This window comes from Aphelocoma coerulescens, chromosome 17, assembly GCF_041296385.1.
Source record: "Aphelocoma coerulescens isolate FSJ_1873_10779 chromosome 17, UR_Acoe_1.0, whole genome shotgun sequence".
Taxonomy (NCBI): domain Eukaryota; kingdom Metazoa; phylum Chordata; class Aves; order Passeriformes; family Corvidae; genus Aphelocoma; species Aphelocoma coerulescens.
Window position 1 is genome coordinate 9,013,257 of NC_091030.1, and position 18,190 is coordinate 9,031,446.

An 18,190-nucleotide genomic window follows, 5' to 3' on the forward strand; every position below is an offset into this window, starting at 1 on the left:
TCGTGGCTGCTGGGTGAGCAGCTCTTGCTCTCCCGAGGCTTGGCTGCACCACTTGTCTGAAGCAGGTGGATACAGATAATGGCTGCTTAATAAAATTACAATCAACTTACTCCTACTTAGTGGAGGAAAAGCCACTTTGTAAATCCTTCAGGCAGCAGGACAACACAGGCCAGGGGCTGTGCAGCCACTGTCCCAGCCCTCCCCACCCTTTCCTGGGGACAGGCTTTGGCATCACTCTCAGTCTTGCCCTTTCTCATCCTCATTAGAGATAACATTTTTCTATGCAGCATCACCAAGCCATTGTCAGAGTTCACTGGGAACAAACACCACCCTGCCCTGCTTCCCTTAAGAGAACAGCTCTGGGCTCTGGAAAACACTGGCAGATTGCTCTGGGAAACCCTGTGAAGTTTGTACTAAGTAAGGCCCAGGGTAAAGGTTGAGCACAAATCCCAGCACTCCAAGGAGCTCTCCCTCCTTGGAGGTCCCACTGTCAGCACAGAGTAACACAGAGCAGGGAGGTTTATCTAGATACAGGTACTTTATTTACAAATATTTAGATTAATAGCATTGTTACATCAAATGAGGAGTACAGCAGTCCAAACAGATCCTTTCTGTGACAGAAACAATAAGACCTACTGTAACTTACTCTGGGAGTACAGGTATTGCACCTCAACAAGCTGTAGTCATTACAACACTGACTTCACATCAGCAGCAGGTCGTGGTCCCTGGGCAAACCCTGGTGCAGCCTTGGGTTAAGCAGGATGCAGGAGCTGGAGATCTTGAACATACCCATCTACTGAGGAACAGGAGTTAAAAAAGGACTAACCGGACAAAACAAAGGGACAGCACACAAGTTACCCAAATCCTATTGTCTGCACATTCCAGTTTTGGCTTTTATTTAACATTGACTGTACAATACTCTGGTACCACTGGTTACTTACAAGTCTGAACATTGTACAGTTTTAGTGTCTAGAGAGGGATTTTCAGACTACTTTGTATTTGAAATGCTGCAATAAGCCTGATGTGGGACATTGGATCGTGGTTAAGCACTTACCCCCTTCCATTTTTAAACCATGTGAGGTTTTCCAGGTGAAGCTGCGCAAGGAGCCACAGTAAAACCCCACATTAGTGCAGCAACCATGTGACACCCCCTCACACACAAGCCAGGCTGTGGCACCCCAGGAAGGATGTACCTGAAGGCTTGAAGCAAAACCCTTTAAAGAAACCCCTCACGCAGCACTGTTAAAAAATACAAGAGTAGTTAAAAATCCCTAGAGAGCACATGTTGTTCCAACTGTCCAGTTCAGCCTCTGCCCATTCCCAAAGTTACAGGTATAAAAGCAGGAGGTGTGCGAGAGCCCGGCCACGGCTGAAGCCCGAGAATGCCAAAGAGAAGCAGGTAGAGCACTGCTGAGTGCAGAGGGGAGGATTGCACAGTGCAGAGATGAGAGCCCCACTAGTGTTAATGTCTGTGTCCCCCAGCACCGTGGGGACCCTGTGAGTGATGCCCGGCAGCTGCAGCCACAGCTGGGCTGTGCTGCCAGGGGGGCACAGAGAGCTCAGACTGTACAAAACGGGGGGTTCTTACACACTGCTCTAATGCCAGGCATCATTTTCTTCATTAAAATCATATACACAGGATGTATTTAACTGTTAGCTCAGTTCCTTCAAATTTTATACATATTTACGTTCTGTTAACAAAGGTAAAGGATAAAAGTGGCAAAAAAAATGACGTAAAGCTATTGAGCACAAGAATGAAGAGATCACTTCCCTGCGCCACCCCGACCCCAGTACATCCCACAGGGAATTCTTCCAACAAAAGCACATCATTACAGAGCCCCTCGCTACCATCGGAAGTCATTTCACAGCAAAAACTTATCCTTTACTACGGACAGCTCGAACAGTTAGAGGTGGGGAAGAAAGGCCAAAGAACCATAAAATAAACCATACAAGACAAAGCCCTGCGAAAGTGTAAAATCAGGAGTCCGGCATCAGTGCTCAGTTTAAATTATGTATCGGTGACACTATCACAAGGACAATCAAGGAAAAAAAAACTTCTAGATTTACCATGCAGGAGAGGTTTTATTACTCTACTTGCCTTTGATAACCTGATTACATCTAAAGTTGTTTAGCAGTTTAGTACTGTGTTAAACTTGTCTCAGAGTTTTAATTAAACCCAGTAAGATGTACAGAAGATGGGGAAGCGGTCAAAAGCACCACTCCCTAGAGCCAGAGGTGAGGGGTCAGGAGGAGCCACGGAGGGGTCACTAGCAGCCACAGCCTTCTCTCTGGGGCTGGGGTTCGCTCGTTAGCCGCCCCCCCTGCGGGGCTGACGGTTTGTGCTGTACGCCTGACTCGGCCGCGTTCAGGTCCAGGCTTCCATCTTGGATGTTCTGGTAGATTTTCTTGGCAGCCTCCAGGAACGCGTCCTCCACGTTCTCTCCACTGCAAGAGAGCAGCACAAGTTACTGGGGCTGAGTGCTGCTTGTGGAGGGAGCTGGGCAAACCCTGCCCTGGGACCTGACGGGCACTGCCCCGTCCTCTTCCAGCCCAACAACCCAGCCCCAGGACAGGGCAGTGCCCTCCCTACACCCATCAGCACCAGCCTGGAATATGGAGTATGTGCCAAAGCACTGAGGAGCAAAAATAAGCCAAGGCATCGAGCTACGTGCACAGGGCAGTTCTGACAGAGGCTTAAAGACAAGGGAGCCACTATGGATCAAAATCTCTTTTTGTTACAAAGTTCTGCTCTGACAGGTGGCAGTGGGAGCCACATTTCCTGGTGGCCCTGGAAACACAGTGACACAGCCAGCCCCAAGCATGGCACAGCAATTCTTCACTTAGTGGAAGGACTGGTCGTTGCCTTCAGACCAAACTTTCAGCTCTGAACACTCAGGGGAAGGAACCCTTTACCCACATGAACACATTCCACACTCAAATAAGGCCTGAAATCCAAATCAGTTCATTTGAATTCAACCAGTCTTTGCCTGAAATGCAGCCAGAGGTCTCAGTTCCAAGTTACTTTCAAGTCAAAGCAAACAGACCAATGCGAGCCATTACTGCAGCCAAAAGTCACTTACGTTTTTGCACTTGCTTCAAGGAACAATAAACCTGTTCAGAGACAGAGGTTTAAGTCAGTGCACAACACACCTCAAACAACCCAAAGTCAGACACATCATGACCTTCCTATTACATGCAAGACACTATTTTAGTACTGAACAAGGTTTTGTGACTATGTTAAGGCATCAACACCAGCTGATTTCTAGAACTAAGCACAATTAGCACTACACCAGAGTGCCTGAGGCACAGCAGGAGTTTGTACATACAATTCCATGACTCTGAAGTGTAAGCTTGCAGCTATCAATGCTGAGGAATCACTTTAACATCACTATCTTGTAGGAAATGTACCAGCTCAAGAGAAAAAAAACACACCATTTTCTTCAGCAAATTGTTTGGCTTCTTCATATGTAACATCCCTCTGTGCTTCCAGGTCTGCTTTGTTTCCTATGAGGATTATCACCTGGGTCAGGAGAGACAAAGTTAGTCTGGGAAAAAGCTTATGAGCCTTTTCACTGCCACCTTCATTATTAATGAGACTTTTTAAAAAACCAAAGGGAAATACACAGAGCAGATTATCTACAGAAGCCATGCTCCTTCTGGAGAATTCTGCTCTAGCATTCCCCACTCTGGGAAAGCAGGAGCAGCATCTCCAGCTGTCACTTTCCAAGGCTTTAGGATGTTCTCACGAGATGAGGTCCTAAAAAGCAGTGGTGCTGCTCTTTACTCATGAGAGCCATACCCTGAGCCACTTCTTGTGTTTGTTTAAACAGCTGCTAATCCAGACATAATCTTTGAAGTTTTCTCTCATCACAGTACAGATTTCTCATCAGTTTGGTGCTAAGGTATTTTAGAGCCATTCAGGAACAGGCTGAAGAACAACAGCTCTGTGATATGGGCAGAGAGATCCAGAAGAATCTTCCTCCACAAAACCTGGTCAGCTTTAGCTGGAGATCCAATTTACATTCCAACCTAAGGACAGCATTCACCTCATTACTGACAAAGCAAGGAGTAACACAAGTCAAGGTTGGTCCAGATTTCATCCCAATTTTGTCTCCAACTGCTTCAAATAGACCCTGAAAGGTGAGTGGCACAAGAAGACTTTTAGAAGAAGCCATTTTGCTTCAGCTGCAGTAAGGGAAGTGAATCACTGCACTCTGCAAGTGGGAACAGGAGCAGCAGAGAAAACACAGGCAGCTCTTGCAGAGACCACTGCAGTGCTTTGGCCTGGGCCTCCCACCTCTTGCTCAGGGAGAAGCAATCTTGCTTTTAAGCTAAATGAAGTCCAACTTACAGTATTTGGATTGGTGAGGTTCCTTGCATCTGTCAGCCAGCTGCTTAAGTGATTATACGTACTTCTTCTGCAAAGAATCAAGAGAGGACAGTTTTAGCCTTTTATAAAATATTTAGGTGCCAACAGCAGAGTCAGCATCCAAACACAGCAACATCCATCATCCCTGTTCTTCTCCCCACCTGAAGACAGACAAAGAAGCAGCAGTGTGGACTCACAAACTCAAGTCAAGTATAAACCCCTGGAGCAGGTCTTACACCACCAGTGGAAAGCCAGCCCAATTCCCACTGCTAGCACACAGCTCTGCACACAGACAACGCTGATGCTGTTCTGTACAGAACACATTAAAGGGTTTCCTGTCAAATACTCTTACAGAACACAGTGCAGCAGAACAGCACTTCGGTAACAAACTGCAGAAGCTCATGTTTTACTCAAGATTTGCACAAACAGGAAATACACCTACATATGCAGGAAAAACAAAGAAGTGCCTGAAGAATATCAAGAACAGCCCCAGTGGAAGATGAGAGATGTGTGAAAGCAAAAGTATCTCAATGCATCTGATGCATCATTGTTTCAGCAGCATCTTTAGTTTTCACCTCTAGAGGAAGCCAGGATGGCTCCTGTGCAGGAGCAGGCTGCTGGGGAAGAGGCCCAGGGTCAGGCTGGGGCCAGGCTCTCTCCCCACCACACCCCGGGCAGTTCCGCACGCTCACTGCGGCACAGCCGTGCTCTGGGCTGGGCCCACGGAGGACACCCCTGCCAGGTGAGCAGCGCTGCCACTGCCTCCACAGCAGCAAAATCCATGTGCTGAAGAGCAGATTCTAAGGACAAAGCCAGTTCTTTAAAACAACTTCAACACAGGCACAGCTTAAAATGGCAAACTCCTCGGGCTCAGCAGCAGCGAGATCTTCCAAGAAAAGCAGCTCACATCATTCCCTGTGTCTCACGTGCAGCTCTTTAAGTAGTGGGGTATTTAGATAAGGTGTAGCAGGCATCACACACCAGGATGCTGCTCATCCAGGCACACACAGAGCCTTTGAGCCACGGGGACAGACAGACAGTACTCACAGGGCTGTGCATCCCAACCTTACCAAGCACACCCAGAGCTCTGCTGCCCTTACCTGGTGATGTCGTAGACCATGAGAGCTCCTGCTGCTCCTCTGTAGTAGCTTCGTGTGACAGCCCTGAATCTCTCTTGTCCTGCTGTATCCCAAATCTGTAGTTTAATTTTTTGGCCACTGACTTCAATTATTCTCGTGCCAAATTCAACACCAATTGTGTGGGGACAGTCTGCCATAACTGTCATGAAAAATAAGAGCAAAGATCAGATCTTCCTAGGACAAGGTTTCCTTGCTGCAAAGATATGACTACCACCAGTTTTCAGTTATCTTTACTAGATTTTCAGTCCCTAAAAAACCATTTTTACAGCTACAGTTCCCAAACTGCATAACTTAACCAGAAATAAAATGCTGTATTTCCTGAGCTGTTGTTAGTTTAAAACAGTTATAAAATTCCTTGCCTTCTCTGCTGCTCTTTGGCCATACATATCAGAAGGCACCAAGTCAGCTGATTCCCAGTCTATCCTTGCAGAAACGGTTAACTATTTTAATGCAGTAGGAAAAGATAATTTTTAGGGAATTACCAAGAAAGATACAGTTAAAAAGTGTCACATCTTCAAAAACAAATGCCAAAGTTGGTTCAGACAGGGCAACAGCATGACTGTCCACAGGAAAACGCCAGTTTCATAAGTAGCTACAAACACACCAAATCAAGTCCAAAAAGGCATCTTTCTAGTTATGATAAACTCATGTTAATAAGCTCATCTTTGAGAAAGATCAAGAAAATACAGACAGGATGAGGATCTACTCAGGCTACCTAGAGTTAGTGGCAGTCTCACAGCAGAGGTGTTTGGCACGTTAGTTTGGTTGTACTGCTTTGGCTTGGTGCTCACGGAGGAAGAACATTCTCCTCATGGAGAAACTGACCATGTGCAAAATGGCATTTAAATAATTGGCTGATACTGCATTTTCATTAAAAACAACAGTCAGAAATTCATATTTCTACTAGAAAACAAGTGTTTTAACTGCAGCTTCTACCCACTTGTTACCCCATCACAAGTAGCACATGGTGATGCCTGTACTGATAAATACCTACAGACTTACTCACTGAGTGAGGTCACAGCTGCTGCAAACCCCAATGCAACACACACGAGGAAGAACTGAAGCTAATTCTTAATTAGTGATGATACCATACATGAGAAAATGTTTCAGCAGGGAGAGACTGCAGTAAGCCCTAAACACCATCAGCCAGAGCAGGCCAAGTGTCCTGCAGGGCTGCTTAAGGCTGCAAATAAGGACTCAAGAAAAATCATTGTTCTCCTTTTGAACTCCTTAACAGCGCTAAAAACTCCAACTGCTTGTGATGAAGCTACACCAATACTGAAGACATGTGAAGTTCAGTCAAGAAATTTCTCTTTGTTCATATCAAAATCCACAGAAAAGCTGTAAAATCAGATCCAGTCCTCCCACTCCTCACAGGCAGGACTGGCTGGAGCAGGTTTTGCCATTACTACATCAACATTTGTTTCTGCTTCTGCTGAAGTCAAACCAAAACTGTGACCCAGTACAATCCAAACTCATACAGAGTAAGACAGACACCAAATCGAGCTCATGCATGATGGAAACAGGCAGGAAAAAGGGATGAAGATGCCAGGTAGAATAAATATCATGAACTGCAATACTCACACTTCTTTTCTGTGAATTGATGAAGCAAACAGGACTTTCCTACACCCATGTCCCCTGTTACAGAAAGAATAGTTAAATCATTGTTACAACAAGCACATTTTCTTCATCCCACACAACAAATGGTACAGAGACATTCATTTCTCAGGTCAGATGGGCAGCGTTCTATCCCTGGCTACATCCTCACATTTATCAACTATGGCACTAAAGCTCTGGTTACAGGAACAGGCCTGCAAGTGAGAGTGGAGCAGAACACTCAAGAAATAAGTTAATTTGTATTACTGATTTTACAACTGGATCTCACAAGGTTATAAAAAGGACATCTGAAGAATCTAAAATGTAAAATACACTTGGTTCTTGCTCCTTCCTTACTTGCAATTACCAGTAAGAACATCAGAAATACTGACAACCATCCAGAACACCCCAAGAAACTGCTCCATTTCCACTGATCCTCTTGCGCAATGCCAAGAGTGAGACACAGCAAGATCTTTTAAGAACCAACTTTTCCAGAGGCTGAGCCTGTCACAGCAGCCTGACTTACAAACCTGTACAATAACACTCCAGATCATTTACACCTACACAAGGTCATTAACAATTAACAGCAAGACCAGTTTTTCCAGGATAGCAATAAATGCAATCCCTGAGAATCCCTGACTAAGCAGCCAAGGAAGGTGCAGCTAAAAGCAACATTTAAACACAAAAATATAGCCTGACAGATTTATAAGCCTCGTGCAACGGTTTCCAATCAGCACTTGTGCCTTCAACATAAACTCTAAAACCTTTGAGATTAATGATGCAAAATGCTCCAGTAAATGCTAAAGCTGTAGAGAAATGTGGTGACCTGTGAGGACTGAGGTGGGACAAGCACCTACTGAAAGCAGCATGGCACAGCCACAGGCATCTCAGGTATCCACACAGCAACATGAACAGGTGTGTGCCCACTGGTACTTACCAATAATGATGTACTTAAAGATGTAAGAATAGTTGTAAGGTGCAGTTGCCATTGTGGCACTAAAATAAAAAATAGAACGCATCAGAACTGATACTTGTTCACCAAACTCAAGCCAATTCATCCAGTTTAGTTCATCTAAGCAAAAAAATTCCCCCTTCCTCCCCCCACAACAACCCTTTCATTCACAGTTCAGATTTGCGTAGCTCCCCACAGTCACTGAATTAGTGGCACAGACAGCCAGCAAAGTTCCCACACCGTTTGCTCTGAGCCCCTGTCAGTAAAGCCTCCAAGCAGAAACATGCTCTGAGGTAGTACTGACAATCAGTAGACTGATTAGATAAGAAGGACTTAAAGCTGTTGAAAAGCTCAGTCCCTCCTTGCTCTGCACAGTCACCGCCAGACCAGCGCTCACCCGCCAAAGAGCTGATGTATGAACCGAAAATAAAATCTGACTCCAGCACAAAATCTGAAGAGATTTAACAAAACCAGCAAGTTGGAGCTATTACCTCACACTTTTGAGACTTGCAACAGCAAAAAAGGAAACAGTGCAGCTTGCAGCAAACAGCTAAGATTTAGAAGAATGCTGTACCAGCCTTGGCTGGGGTCTGGGGCGATGCTTGTCCATGTTGGAAAAGCGGTGCAAGCCACAAATCAGATGTTCAGGAAGTTAGTTAACATCTCTGTGGCTTTGTCAGCATGGCAGTGTTACAGCAAGGCTGCTGAGCAGTTTCTCTTTTTTAAAAAGCAGCCAAAGTACCTCTAATATTCCAGAATTTTCCTGTGCTTTCCTAAACGTTGAGGGAATTAGAACTGGCTTCAGCTGTTTAAATCCGCAAGGAGTAAAAGCTGACTTACCAACTAACACATCAGTTAGCCAGGATTACACATCTGTAAGGGCCAGATGTTGCCAGTTAACATAAAAGATGGGAAATGCCTGCTTTTGTCCCCGGGTTTAAGTTAAACTGGATACACCGTGATCAGTTAAGCAAGTGGAAAATTTCTAGCAGGAGTTCAGCACTTCCCTTCCTGCTCCTGCATGGCAGATAGCCAGCCCTTACAAACACATGGTACTCCTTACAAGGAACATTGCTGGAGCCTAGAAAGATTTTCATTAGGTCATGTGTCATTCACATGACGAATGAAACCAGTACTGGAAAGAAATACAGAGGAAAGCTTACAGGCCTGGGACTTTCTCAAAAGCAAAGTACTGTTCCTTGAACCACAATTAATCCCTCTCAGTGAACTGCAGCCGTAAGAAAGGTGAACAAATCTCATTCCCAGCACAGAGCCAGCAGCCTCCGCTTCCCAGCGCAGAGATTTGAGGCAAACATGCTTATCTAGACCTCGGAGGGGGAACAACTCCCAGAGAAGTTAAGAAGGGTTTACTGAGTGCCAGGCGCTGCTCTGCACCTTGTCTTCCCTCCGTGCCTGGCTTAGGAGATGGAAACACTCAGTCCTTCTATCCCAAGCAGTATGTAAAGCACCTCTGCTAAGTCCTATATAGACATACGCTGTTCTACTAAACCAAGCTTATTCCAAGATAGGAAATAAAGTGGGAATTTTGGACAGCAATTCAGCAAGCAAGGCAGCAGCTTTACTGCCTTATTTCTTGGAAGAGTCCAGAGTTACAGTACCAGCTTCAACACGTGCACTGGTTATTTTCAACAGCAGTAAATAAAGACAAGTCACTGCTCCATATTGAGTTCTAAATGAATGTGTCACTGTGGAAACAGCCAGTCCTTCAAGTTTCCTGAACATCTTCACACATTATATTTTTCTTCTTCTCCAGCACACCCCAGCACAGTAAACTGGGCATGCAAAGCATGTGTTCTTCCAGGGCACTTCACCTGCCACTTGCCTTCTGAGCAGAGGCAGGACCAGCACGCTCACAGCTCAGCTCCATTTGATGGCACACGGGGCTAAACTGGGGGTCTACAAGGTAACTGGAAGTATAAAAGAGAGCTTGAAAAAGCTGATTTATACATGCAAGTACTTCAGGAGGAGAGCAGGAACCGCACCATGTTCCACAGAAAACAGCTGGGTGTTACAGCCACAAGGCACCAAGAGCACCAGTATGCACCAAAGATCTGTGCATTCTGAGGATGGAAATATCGAGTAACTTATGCTGTTAAAAACCCCAAACAAACCAACCAGCATCATGAACTCCACGACAGGGAACCAACCACTCGTGGGGCTATGCAAGCTGCTGAAGGCTGGGTGCCCTCTCTTCTTCCCAAGACCAGGGAGGCCAAGGAATGCCAAGTACTCACAAACACAGGGAAGTTTCATGTTTCTGAGCACATGACTCTAGGATATCACCGTATGGTAAACAACGTTGTGGTGCTGTGCTGCTCTAACCAGGGGGGAAATGCATCCTGCTATCCAAGTGTGTAAGTGGCATCACTGGAAAGTGAGGAGGACTTTAATAAAGCACGGAGAAGCTGCAAACTCAGTGCAGTCTCTATAACAAACTGAATTTGAAGGGAGTCTCAACTAGACCTTCATTGCTAAATATACAGCTCTGTTTATTTGTCAGACTGTTTCTGCTTGCTAAGATATGTCTATTTTCATTATGCCCTTTAAGTAAAAAAAGTCTAACTATGCTATTTCAATACAAAAAACCATTGATATTACATTTATTCCAAGGGTCACATTACAGAAAAGATTCTGAAATACTCCAAACCATTAGTAAAGGTCAGGATTTTTTTCTGGAGAACAGATGACTCCTTTAAATGAAAAATATAATAAACACCCAAGCAATACTAAAACAACCAAATAAGAAACTTTTAAATGCTCAAATTCCATTAAGGATTAGCAGGAATTCAAGCTGCACTCAGATCTTGGAATAAAAGTGATATTCCACAAGGACTCTGTGCTGAAGGAGAAAAAAAAAATGCAACAAACTAAACACAGAAACCCTGCTGAGAATTCAGCCTTGGAAAACTGACCACCTCAGCATTTGCTGCAGACGAAAGAAGGAAGTCCAGACAAGAACAGGGCACAACAGGGGTCAGTAAATTCTAAACTATCAGCTACATGTCAATGCAAGGCGTTGATATGTTGATAGCCATCACCCATCTGCAGAAACTCGAGTTCTGCCTCCACCCTCTCTGTTCCAGACATGTGAATCTCAGTAGTTCCAATATAGGGGGATGGGGCTTTCCTCTTGGGAGAGCTGCGAGGGCAAGAACTGCAGGGCTGAGGAAGTTGCACATAAATATCCACAGCTCAGCCTCGGCCACTGCTGGCATTGTGCACAATGACATCAAAGTTAACCAGCCATGAATTTACTGTTAAAAGAAAGCAGAAGTTTAGTCTGGGAGCTTGGCCTACCTGCCATCCTTCTTCCGGGAAAGCCTGCCAGCTCAGAGCAAGCTTTGGCTCCCTTCTCCCAGGTAAGGCTGCCCTGGAGCCCAGAGCATTATTGCAGGATGGCCCCTGGCCAGAGGATCGTGCCTCACTATGCACAGATTTATGCTCATTTCAAAGCCTGTACAATTCATTTCTGCATTACATTAAGACTGGTAATTTTACAGTGAGCAGTGTCACCAAATCCATTTTTCACATACTGACTTCTCCTTTATTTTTAAATAAAAAGTTGAAGATGACCTTAATGAGATACCAGTACATCTACCTCCTCTAATCAACAAGCACTACACAGATATTTAGAAATCTCACTGAAGCCTTATTTCAAGTATCAGCTACATCTGTACACCCTGAGATAAGATTGTTCTGGGCACACTGCTGTAACATTCTTTATCACAATAACATAACTGTAAATATCAGATTCATACCAGCCTTTGTGAGACTTGTGCAGTTCCTTCCAGCTCAAGGACACAGTTTTAACTCTTCACTGGATATCATTTGCATTGAGAAATGTAATATCTGTATGCTCAACAAGAAGCAGATGTGTTATGAGACCAGAACCTGCATGCAGAGGGTTTATTAGACACTGCTGTGGTTCACACCATCAGCTGATGGATGGTCCATGTGCAGGGATGAGACCTGGGGAAAAAAAACTACAACCTTTAAACTCAGCACTGCCCAGTTTTTACTGGTTCCCTGCAAAGCACAACACTCTGCAGCCAGGGAACCACCGGTTAGTTACTCTGAAGCAAAAGGCATTTTGTATTCCATCTGGCCAGCCAGGTGCTCTGTGCACTATTCTTCAAGGGTGTACAGCAGGAAAGGCTCTCACAGTTGAAGCTGCAGATTTATTTCGATATTAATTAACAGACAACATTAAGATTGATAAGGGGGATGAGCTGGAGAGAGGCAGAATTGTTTCATTTCACAATTGCACTTTTCCCCTGATAAAGACTTTTGTCAAGCACACAAAACAATGTGGTTCAACTTGTACCTTACTTCAGCAGGCCACCAGAAGCAGTTTGTGAGTGCTTCAATTGTGGTCATCTGTAAGATCACAGCACACTGGGAGGTAGTAACAGTTCTGTTATCAATTCATTCACCCAAGCACTGAATTCCCATAGGTCTGAGTCCACAGCAAGCTATGAGGTCTGCTACAATTAAATTCCACTGTGGTTCTCTGACTTTCACACACCAAAGACATTCACGTCTTCCTAAACCACATCAACATCTTGGCCTTCTTTAAGATGATGCTCTGCAGCCACCCTGCTCTACTTATTTATTCGTTTTTGCAGGCTTGGCTTTACAAAGCCCTGCTGTGCCTGATCCCTGAGAAGTTTCAGAGCCTGCTGCAGCCTTCACATCTGTCTGACAACATCACTTGTTGCTGGCCAGTTCCCTACTCATCCCTCAGCTCTTCCAGAGTCATCCTCCCTGACTTCCCCCACTTGGATTTCACCAAAGCATCCAATTAGCACAAGACAGTAAATTTGGCTGAGCTGATCTCTGACACCCAGCAGCCTCTGTGAGCTGCTGTCCAGGATCACTTTGCATTTCCTTATTATTCCCACACCCAGTACTCTCTCCCTGACAGCACATGAGGCCTGCAGGCTCTGGGGCTCAGACCCACCAGCTGCAGCCCTGCAGAGCCCTTTCCAGGCTGTTCTTGAAGAAATGCATTTGATACACTCCTTAATCATATGAAACACCTTAACCCAGCCTGAAGCCTAGAAGGTTTTTCTAAAGGCTTCACAGGCCTTCACTTCTCCTTCCTACAGGAGAACTTCGTCTTTATTTTTAAATCAAAGCTACGTATCACACTACCTTCACTTTCTGACTTTCCTCACCAGCTCTACAGTCACACCCATGTTGTGCTGGTTATCCTTCTACTGGTTTCACATACTGCTTCATTAACTTACTCCATTTTGCTTCCTAAACTTCCTGCATTTATAATGTGCACACCTCAATTCTCCCTAACCACACCCCAGCAGCAGGGCTGACCTAATCACTGCATACCTGTCCTCCTCAGCTCGAGCACCTTCTGCCATGTCCCTCCTCTCAGCCATCCTTCATCCTCTTGTATTTTCTCACTTATCCCACTCTCCTCTTTCTACAGAACACTCCAAACTGTAGCACATGTCTGTTCACAGCAGGAAAACCGAGGTCCAGAGATATCAGGTAAATTTGGGACAGTATATACAAAACCAGAGTAGTTTTCTGTCATTCCAACAAATCAGAACAACACTCTGCATCATCACCTTGGAAAACAAAAGTCACAGACATTTTAGGTAAAAATTAACTAAGATCTACCTCCTGTTTCAGGAAGATACAGCAAAATGAGAACCAATCACAAGCAGGTTTCATTAGATGCCCAGGAGTGAGCAGGTAATTTTAAAATGTTATTTACATTTTACATCCCAGTACCTCCAGTAGAACAGGTTTGTTTCCAAACTACTGTCCTTCATAAGAACTTTTTTTTTTTGTTATTCATAAAATAGGAAAGGAAAAGAGGAACTTCTTCCTTCCACTCAGATTTATGACATTTTCAAATCCTTACAGGAAGCTAGCAAATTCCTTTCTAAACCGTATTAAATTGTGACATTTAGTAATTAAATTCCCCAAGGTTTGTATTTTCTTCCCATTCCCGAGAAATGCCCAAGCACAAGGGCCCCTCAGTCCAAACCATGACCGGAATCAATCCCGGCCAATACTTTCCATAGGATAACATCTGGCTCCTGAAAAGGATGTGGTGACTTGGGGTTTGATATGATTTAGGATACAGTCAACCTGAGTAAATCTTGTTCACTAAGGGGTTCTGTTATCTCTGAAAAACGTCCCAACAACACAGATCTACCCCCGCTTCAAAGCAAAGGCTACACCAAGTAACCTCCAGAGCCACTGCCAGAGACACCCCAGTGCAGACACCCAGCTCTTCCTGGCTTTAGTACGAGGATAATTCAGTACAACTCCAGTTCAAGACAAAGCTACCAACAGATGTGCTAGATACTTAAAGTGTGCTGCAAACAGGCAATAAACAATTAGGAGAAAGAACAGAATTTCACTCTGTTTAGCCTAAGTAAGCTTTGACAAAAGAAACAGCCGAGAATACTTTCACTGCTTTCTCAAATAGGAAGTGGCTTTTCCTTCAACCCTCAAAGACATTTTTCTGTCAAAGTTCATGACGGCACACGTCAATATAACAACTAAAAGCAGAGATAACGCTGCACATCGGCCACATATACGCTACAATATACACATACACACCCTACGTGCAACTGCAACAGCTCGTAAGGGGGAGATATAGAAACATATATATATAAATACCGCCTGTGTTTGCTGGTGGCGTTGCCGACTGTGCAGTGCAGAGGAGCAGCGGGAGGCGGCGGTGACACAGAGCAAAGCGGCCTAGTCCTGCCCGGCAGCCTCACCCCTCTCGGCCCGGCCGCCCCCTCCCCTCCCTGCCGGCCCCGGGGCCCGCCCGCAGCGTCCTCGGGGCCGCACGGCGCCCCGCGGGCCCGCCGCGCCGCGGCTCGGGGAAGCACCGGGACGAAGCTCCGCCGACCGGGACCCGCCCCGGTCCGCCCGGCCCAGTGCAGCCTCGGCGCGGGGCCTGGCGCGGCAGGCCCGGCCGGGCGGGCGCCCCTCCGGCCCCCCGTACCTGTGGCTCGGGGCTCAGGGAGCTGTGCAGCGCGGCTGTGCGGGCGGTGCCCCGCGGGCTCTGTGGCTCGGCTCGGTCCGGGCTCGCTCCGCTGCCTCAGACGCGGCTCCGCTGCGCCCCCATCACCCCCGCAGCCAAGATGGCGGCGCCCCTCGCACGGGGTTTCCCCTCCCACTCTCGACGGGCGCCGGGGCCGCACAAAGAGTGGGCGCGAGGGCGCCGCAGCGCAGCCAATCACGGCGGCCGCTGCCCGGCGAGGCCCCGCCCCTCCCGCCGGCGCGAGGGGCGGGGCCGGGACGGGCGGGAGCGCGCGCTCGCGGCGGGCGGCGGGGCGGGGCCGGGGGCGGGGCCGCGCGGGAGCGGCGCGAGGGGCGGGGCGGGGCGCGGCGGGAGCGCGCGCGCCCTCAGGCGGAGGAGGAGGCGCGGCGGCGCCTCAGGGCGGAGCGGGGCCTCGGGCACCGCGGAAAATCCCGGATTTCCGCGCTTTTCCTCGTGGAAAAGTGGGAGTGACCCGCCCGGAAGCTCCAACTCGCCCGGAAATGGTGCGAACGGGAACAGCCCGGCACGATGCAGGTACGGGGCTGTAGCACAGTGTCCGACATCTCTGAGGGGCTGCAGAGCTCGGCGTCTGTCTCCAGTAACATCATCGTGTGCTTTGCCCTGTCCTGTGAAATTCTCTAAGTTATTAATTTGGGCTTCGATTATTTTGAGTAGGCTTTTTAAACACTTGTGGCAGGCGATACTAAAAACCTAAGACCACCATATACTGCCCAAATCTTGCAGCTCAGGGGATTCAAAATATAAATCGGTGGTTCAGGAGATGAAAAACTGTATAAAAAAATTTCCCCAATAAGGATTTTATTTCAGTCCCACACATTTTGAAAAGCATCAAATTCTGTTGTGTGTCAGTGTCCAAGATTCAAATTGCAGCTTCCCCACTGCTATAACAGTTTCTGTGGCAGTATTTTCCGGAATGGGCATTTTCCATCTCCATTACTGTGACATTACTAATTCAGTTTTCTTAGTACAGCAACATCCAGGGAATCCTTTGCTTTCCATGAATCAGCCACCCCCTAATTATTGCTCAACCTCTACCAGGGGAACACTGCATGGTAGATAACACTCCACGTTATCTGGGCAGAAGCCTCACACAGAGTGAAAAGCACTGATGAAAAACAATTAGAATTTTTTTCCCCTTTATCTACATAGTAAATAAATAAATAACGAAATCTCTTGAGTAATAAAAAGGTAAGATTTAATAGAAAAATACAAAATCTGCTGGTGATGTAGTACAGGTGTAGAACTCCTGTCAGTTATTGTCAGGGTTCTAACTTCAAAACAGGTAACACTGTGCAACAGAATCCTTTTCAAGTTTTGCAAGACCTTATATGGAGTGACTTTTACTAGAAAAATAGGTCAAAACAAGCCAGTGAGAATGATTTCCACGAGAGGGAGTCTTTACACGGGAAATGACCTGACTGTCGTGACACAGTTGCAGTCTGGTTTACTGACTTGAAAAAAATACACTTCCTTGGTATTGCCCCAAATATTAATACTAACACAGACACTGTAATGAGAGGTTTTAAAATGCAGAGTTGCTCAAATATCACACACAAAAATCCATTGAGTACTCCTCTATCTATGGTCCAGTGTTGGTAGAGCCAGGCAGGCGGGGTGAGCTTCCCTGTTTGTTCAAGGTGGAATTCATGGCAGGTAATTATTGCTGTTATCTATGGAAAGGGCAACGGGCTGCACAGCCTGCCAAGGGTGGCAGCGGCTGATTGGAGCAGCAGCTTCTTTTCCAGTGGAAATTCCAAGCGGCCCTTTCCCCCGGGTAAGCTCCTCTAGCTCCCCGTGGGGTTTGCTCACCCCGCTGCCATAAAAGAGAAGCAGAACATTGCACCTCTCCAGTCACACTCACAGGGTGGCACTTCCCCCTCCAGTGGCCATGGAGACATCTCCAGGATTACTCAACAGCTCTGAAAATCATTTTTATCTGGAGTCTGGATTGTAAGGAATTTTAATTGTGAACAGAAACGAGAAGCAGTTTTGGAATATAATTGCTTTTTGTTTCTTACCTGCAACAAAAGTAAAAGCCACTACCTAAATATGAGTAAGATTCAGCTTTTAAACTGAAATTCCCAAATATATTTTATGTAAAACTGCCTTCCTTTCTGAGATGATGTAAAAGGCAATACAGTTGCTTCAAAACTCCTGGTTTTGAATAGTTTTATATGCTCTGCTCAAATATTCCTATAAAGTTTAAAGTTCACAAAAGAGATGAGTGAGAAGGATCGAGTAACCAAATCTGCATTTCTTTGATTCTTTATTCTTGTGAGTGCTTGAAAGCCTGCAGCAGTTTTTCAACAACAGTTATTGAGAAAAGGCTGACTTCAGCCTGTTCATTGTGAACATCTGGACAGAACCTAACAACAGTAATTAAAACCCACTAAATTGGTAACAATACCAAATTGCCTGGGATGAAATCCTGCTCTATCGTCCCACCCTTCCCTGTGGATTTCTGCTGGGTCAGTTCACTCATGAAAAGCCTTTTCTATGTGTCTCTTTCTGAGGTCTCTGTCAAGAGAGAACAGCATCCAAATTTTCTGGTCACGTGAGCCTTGCTCTTGGGTTTATTTTTGTACCACAAACCCCAGGAAAAGTAAAGACTCCGAGTTGATGCAGTTGATAGAAGGTTTGAGGATTTTCCTCTTTTCAAATAAATTACATAGGGTGATCTATAGTATCTGCTTCCTTCTTTAGAATGCATCCTTGTAAGAAAAAAATCTAAATATGATTAAATTACACATCAGCATTCATGAAGAACATGAGATTGAATGGATTTTTTTATCTGCAACACTGTTTTCCCTGAGGACAGCAGTAAGGAGGCCAGACTGTCAGAATTTAAACTGTCAGGCTGCAAACAGTCAGTAAAAGGTAGCTAAAGTCAGGTTTGTCTGTCTGTCTTCTTCCCCTGAACCCCAGCTTCATCTTCTGGCTTTGCTCAAGTTTCTCTAGACAGAGACAGAAGGGAGAAACATGGGATTTTTCAGGAACTAGTTTGAAATACACTTCTGTGGGAGTTGATCACGTAACACTGGATTGGTCACAGATGACTAACTGGT

At 45.9% G+C, this 18,190-nt stretch overlaps 1 protein-coding gene across 2 annotated transcripts; it reads right to left on the minus strand.

Moving 5' to 3' along the window:
- Positions 1-519: 519 nt before the first annotated feature.
- RAB14 (RAB14, member RAS oncogene family) lies at positions 520-15,275 on the minus strand. 2 transcript variants are annotated; one of them, XM_069031473.1, is made up of 8 exons: positions 15,066-15,234; positions 8,042-8,100; positions 7,093-7,146; positions 5,470-5,647; positions 4,352-4,418; positions 3,433-3,520; positions 3,081-3,111; positions 520-2,445 (listed from the first exon to the last, which is right to left on the minus strand). In XM_069031473.1, the coding sequence occupies exons 2-8, from the start codon at positions 8,091-8,093 to the stop codon at positions 2,268-2,270; spliced, it is 648 nt and encodes a 215-aa protein (XP_068887574.1). In that variant the 5' UTR covers positions 8,094-8,100; positions 15,066-15,234; the 3' UTR covers positions 520-2,267. The 2 variants fall into 2 exon arrangements, with proteins under 2 accessions (XP_068887574.1, XP_068887575.1); XM_069031474.1 differs by lacking the exon at positions 8,042-8,100 and having other exon boundaries at positions 15,066-15,275.
- Between the last annotated feature and the right edge of the window lie 2,915 nt (positions 15,276-18,190).

Bases quoted from the DNA above. Each gene is read 5' to 3' on its own strand.
- RAB14 (XM_069031473.1), bottom strand. From the start codon at position 8,093: ATGGCAACTGCACCTTACAACTATTCTTACATCTTTAAGTACATCATT. The intron at 5,648-7,092 runs GTGAGTATTGCA...TTTTCATGACAG, and splicing joins TCAATTCACAGAAAAGAAGT to TTATGGCAGACTGTCCCCAC. The intron at 3,112-3,432 runs GTGTGTTTTTTT...GTCTCTGAACAG, and splicing joins ACAATTTGCTGAAGAAAATG to GTTTATTGTTCCTTGAAGCA.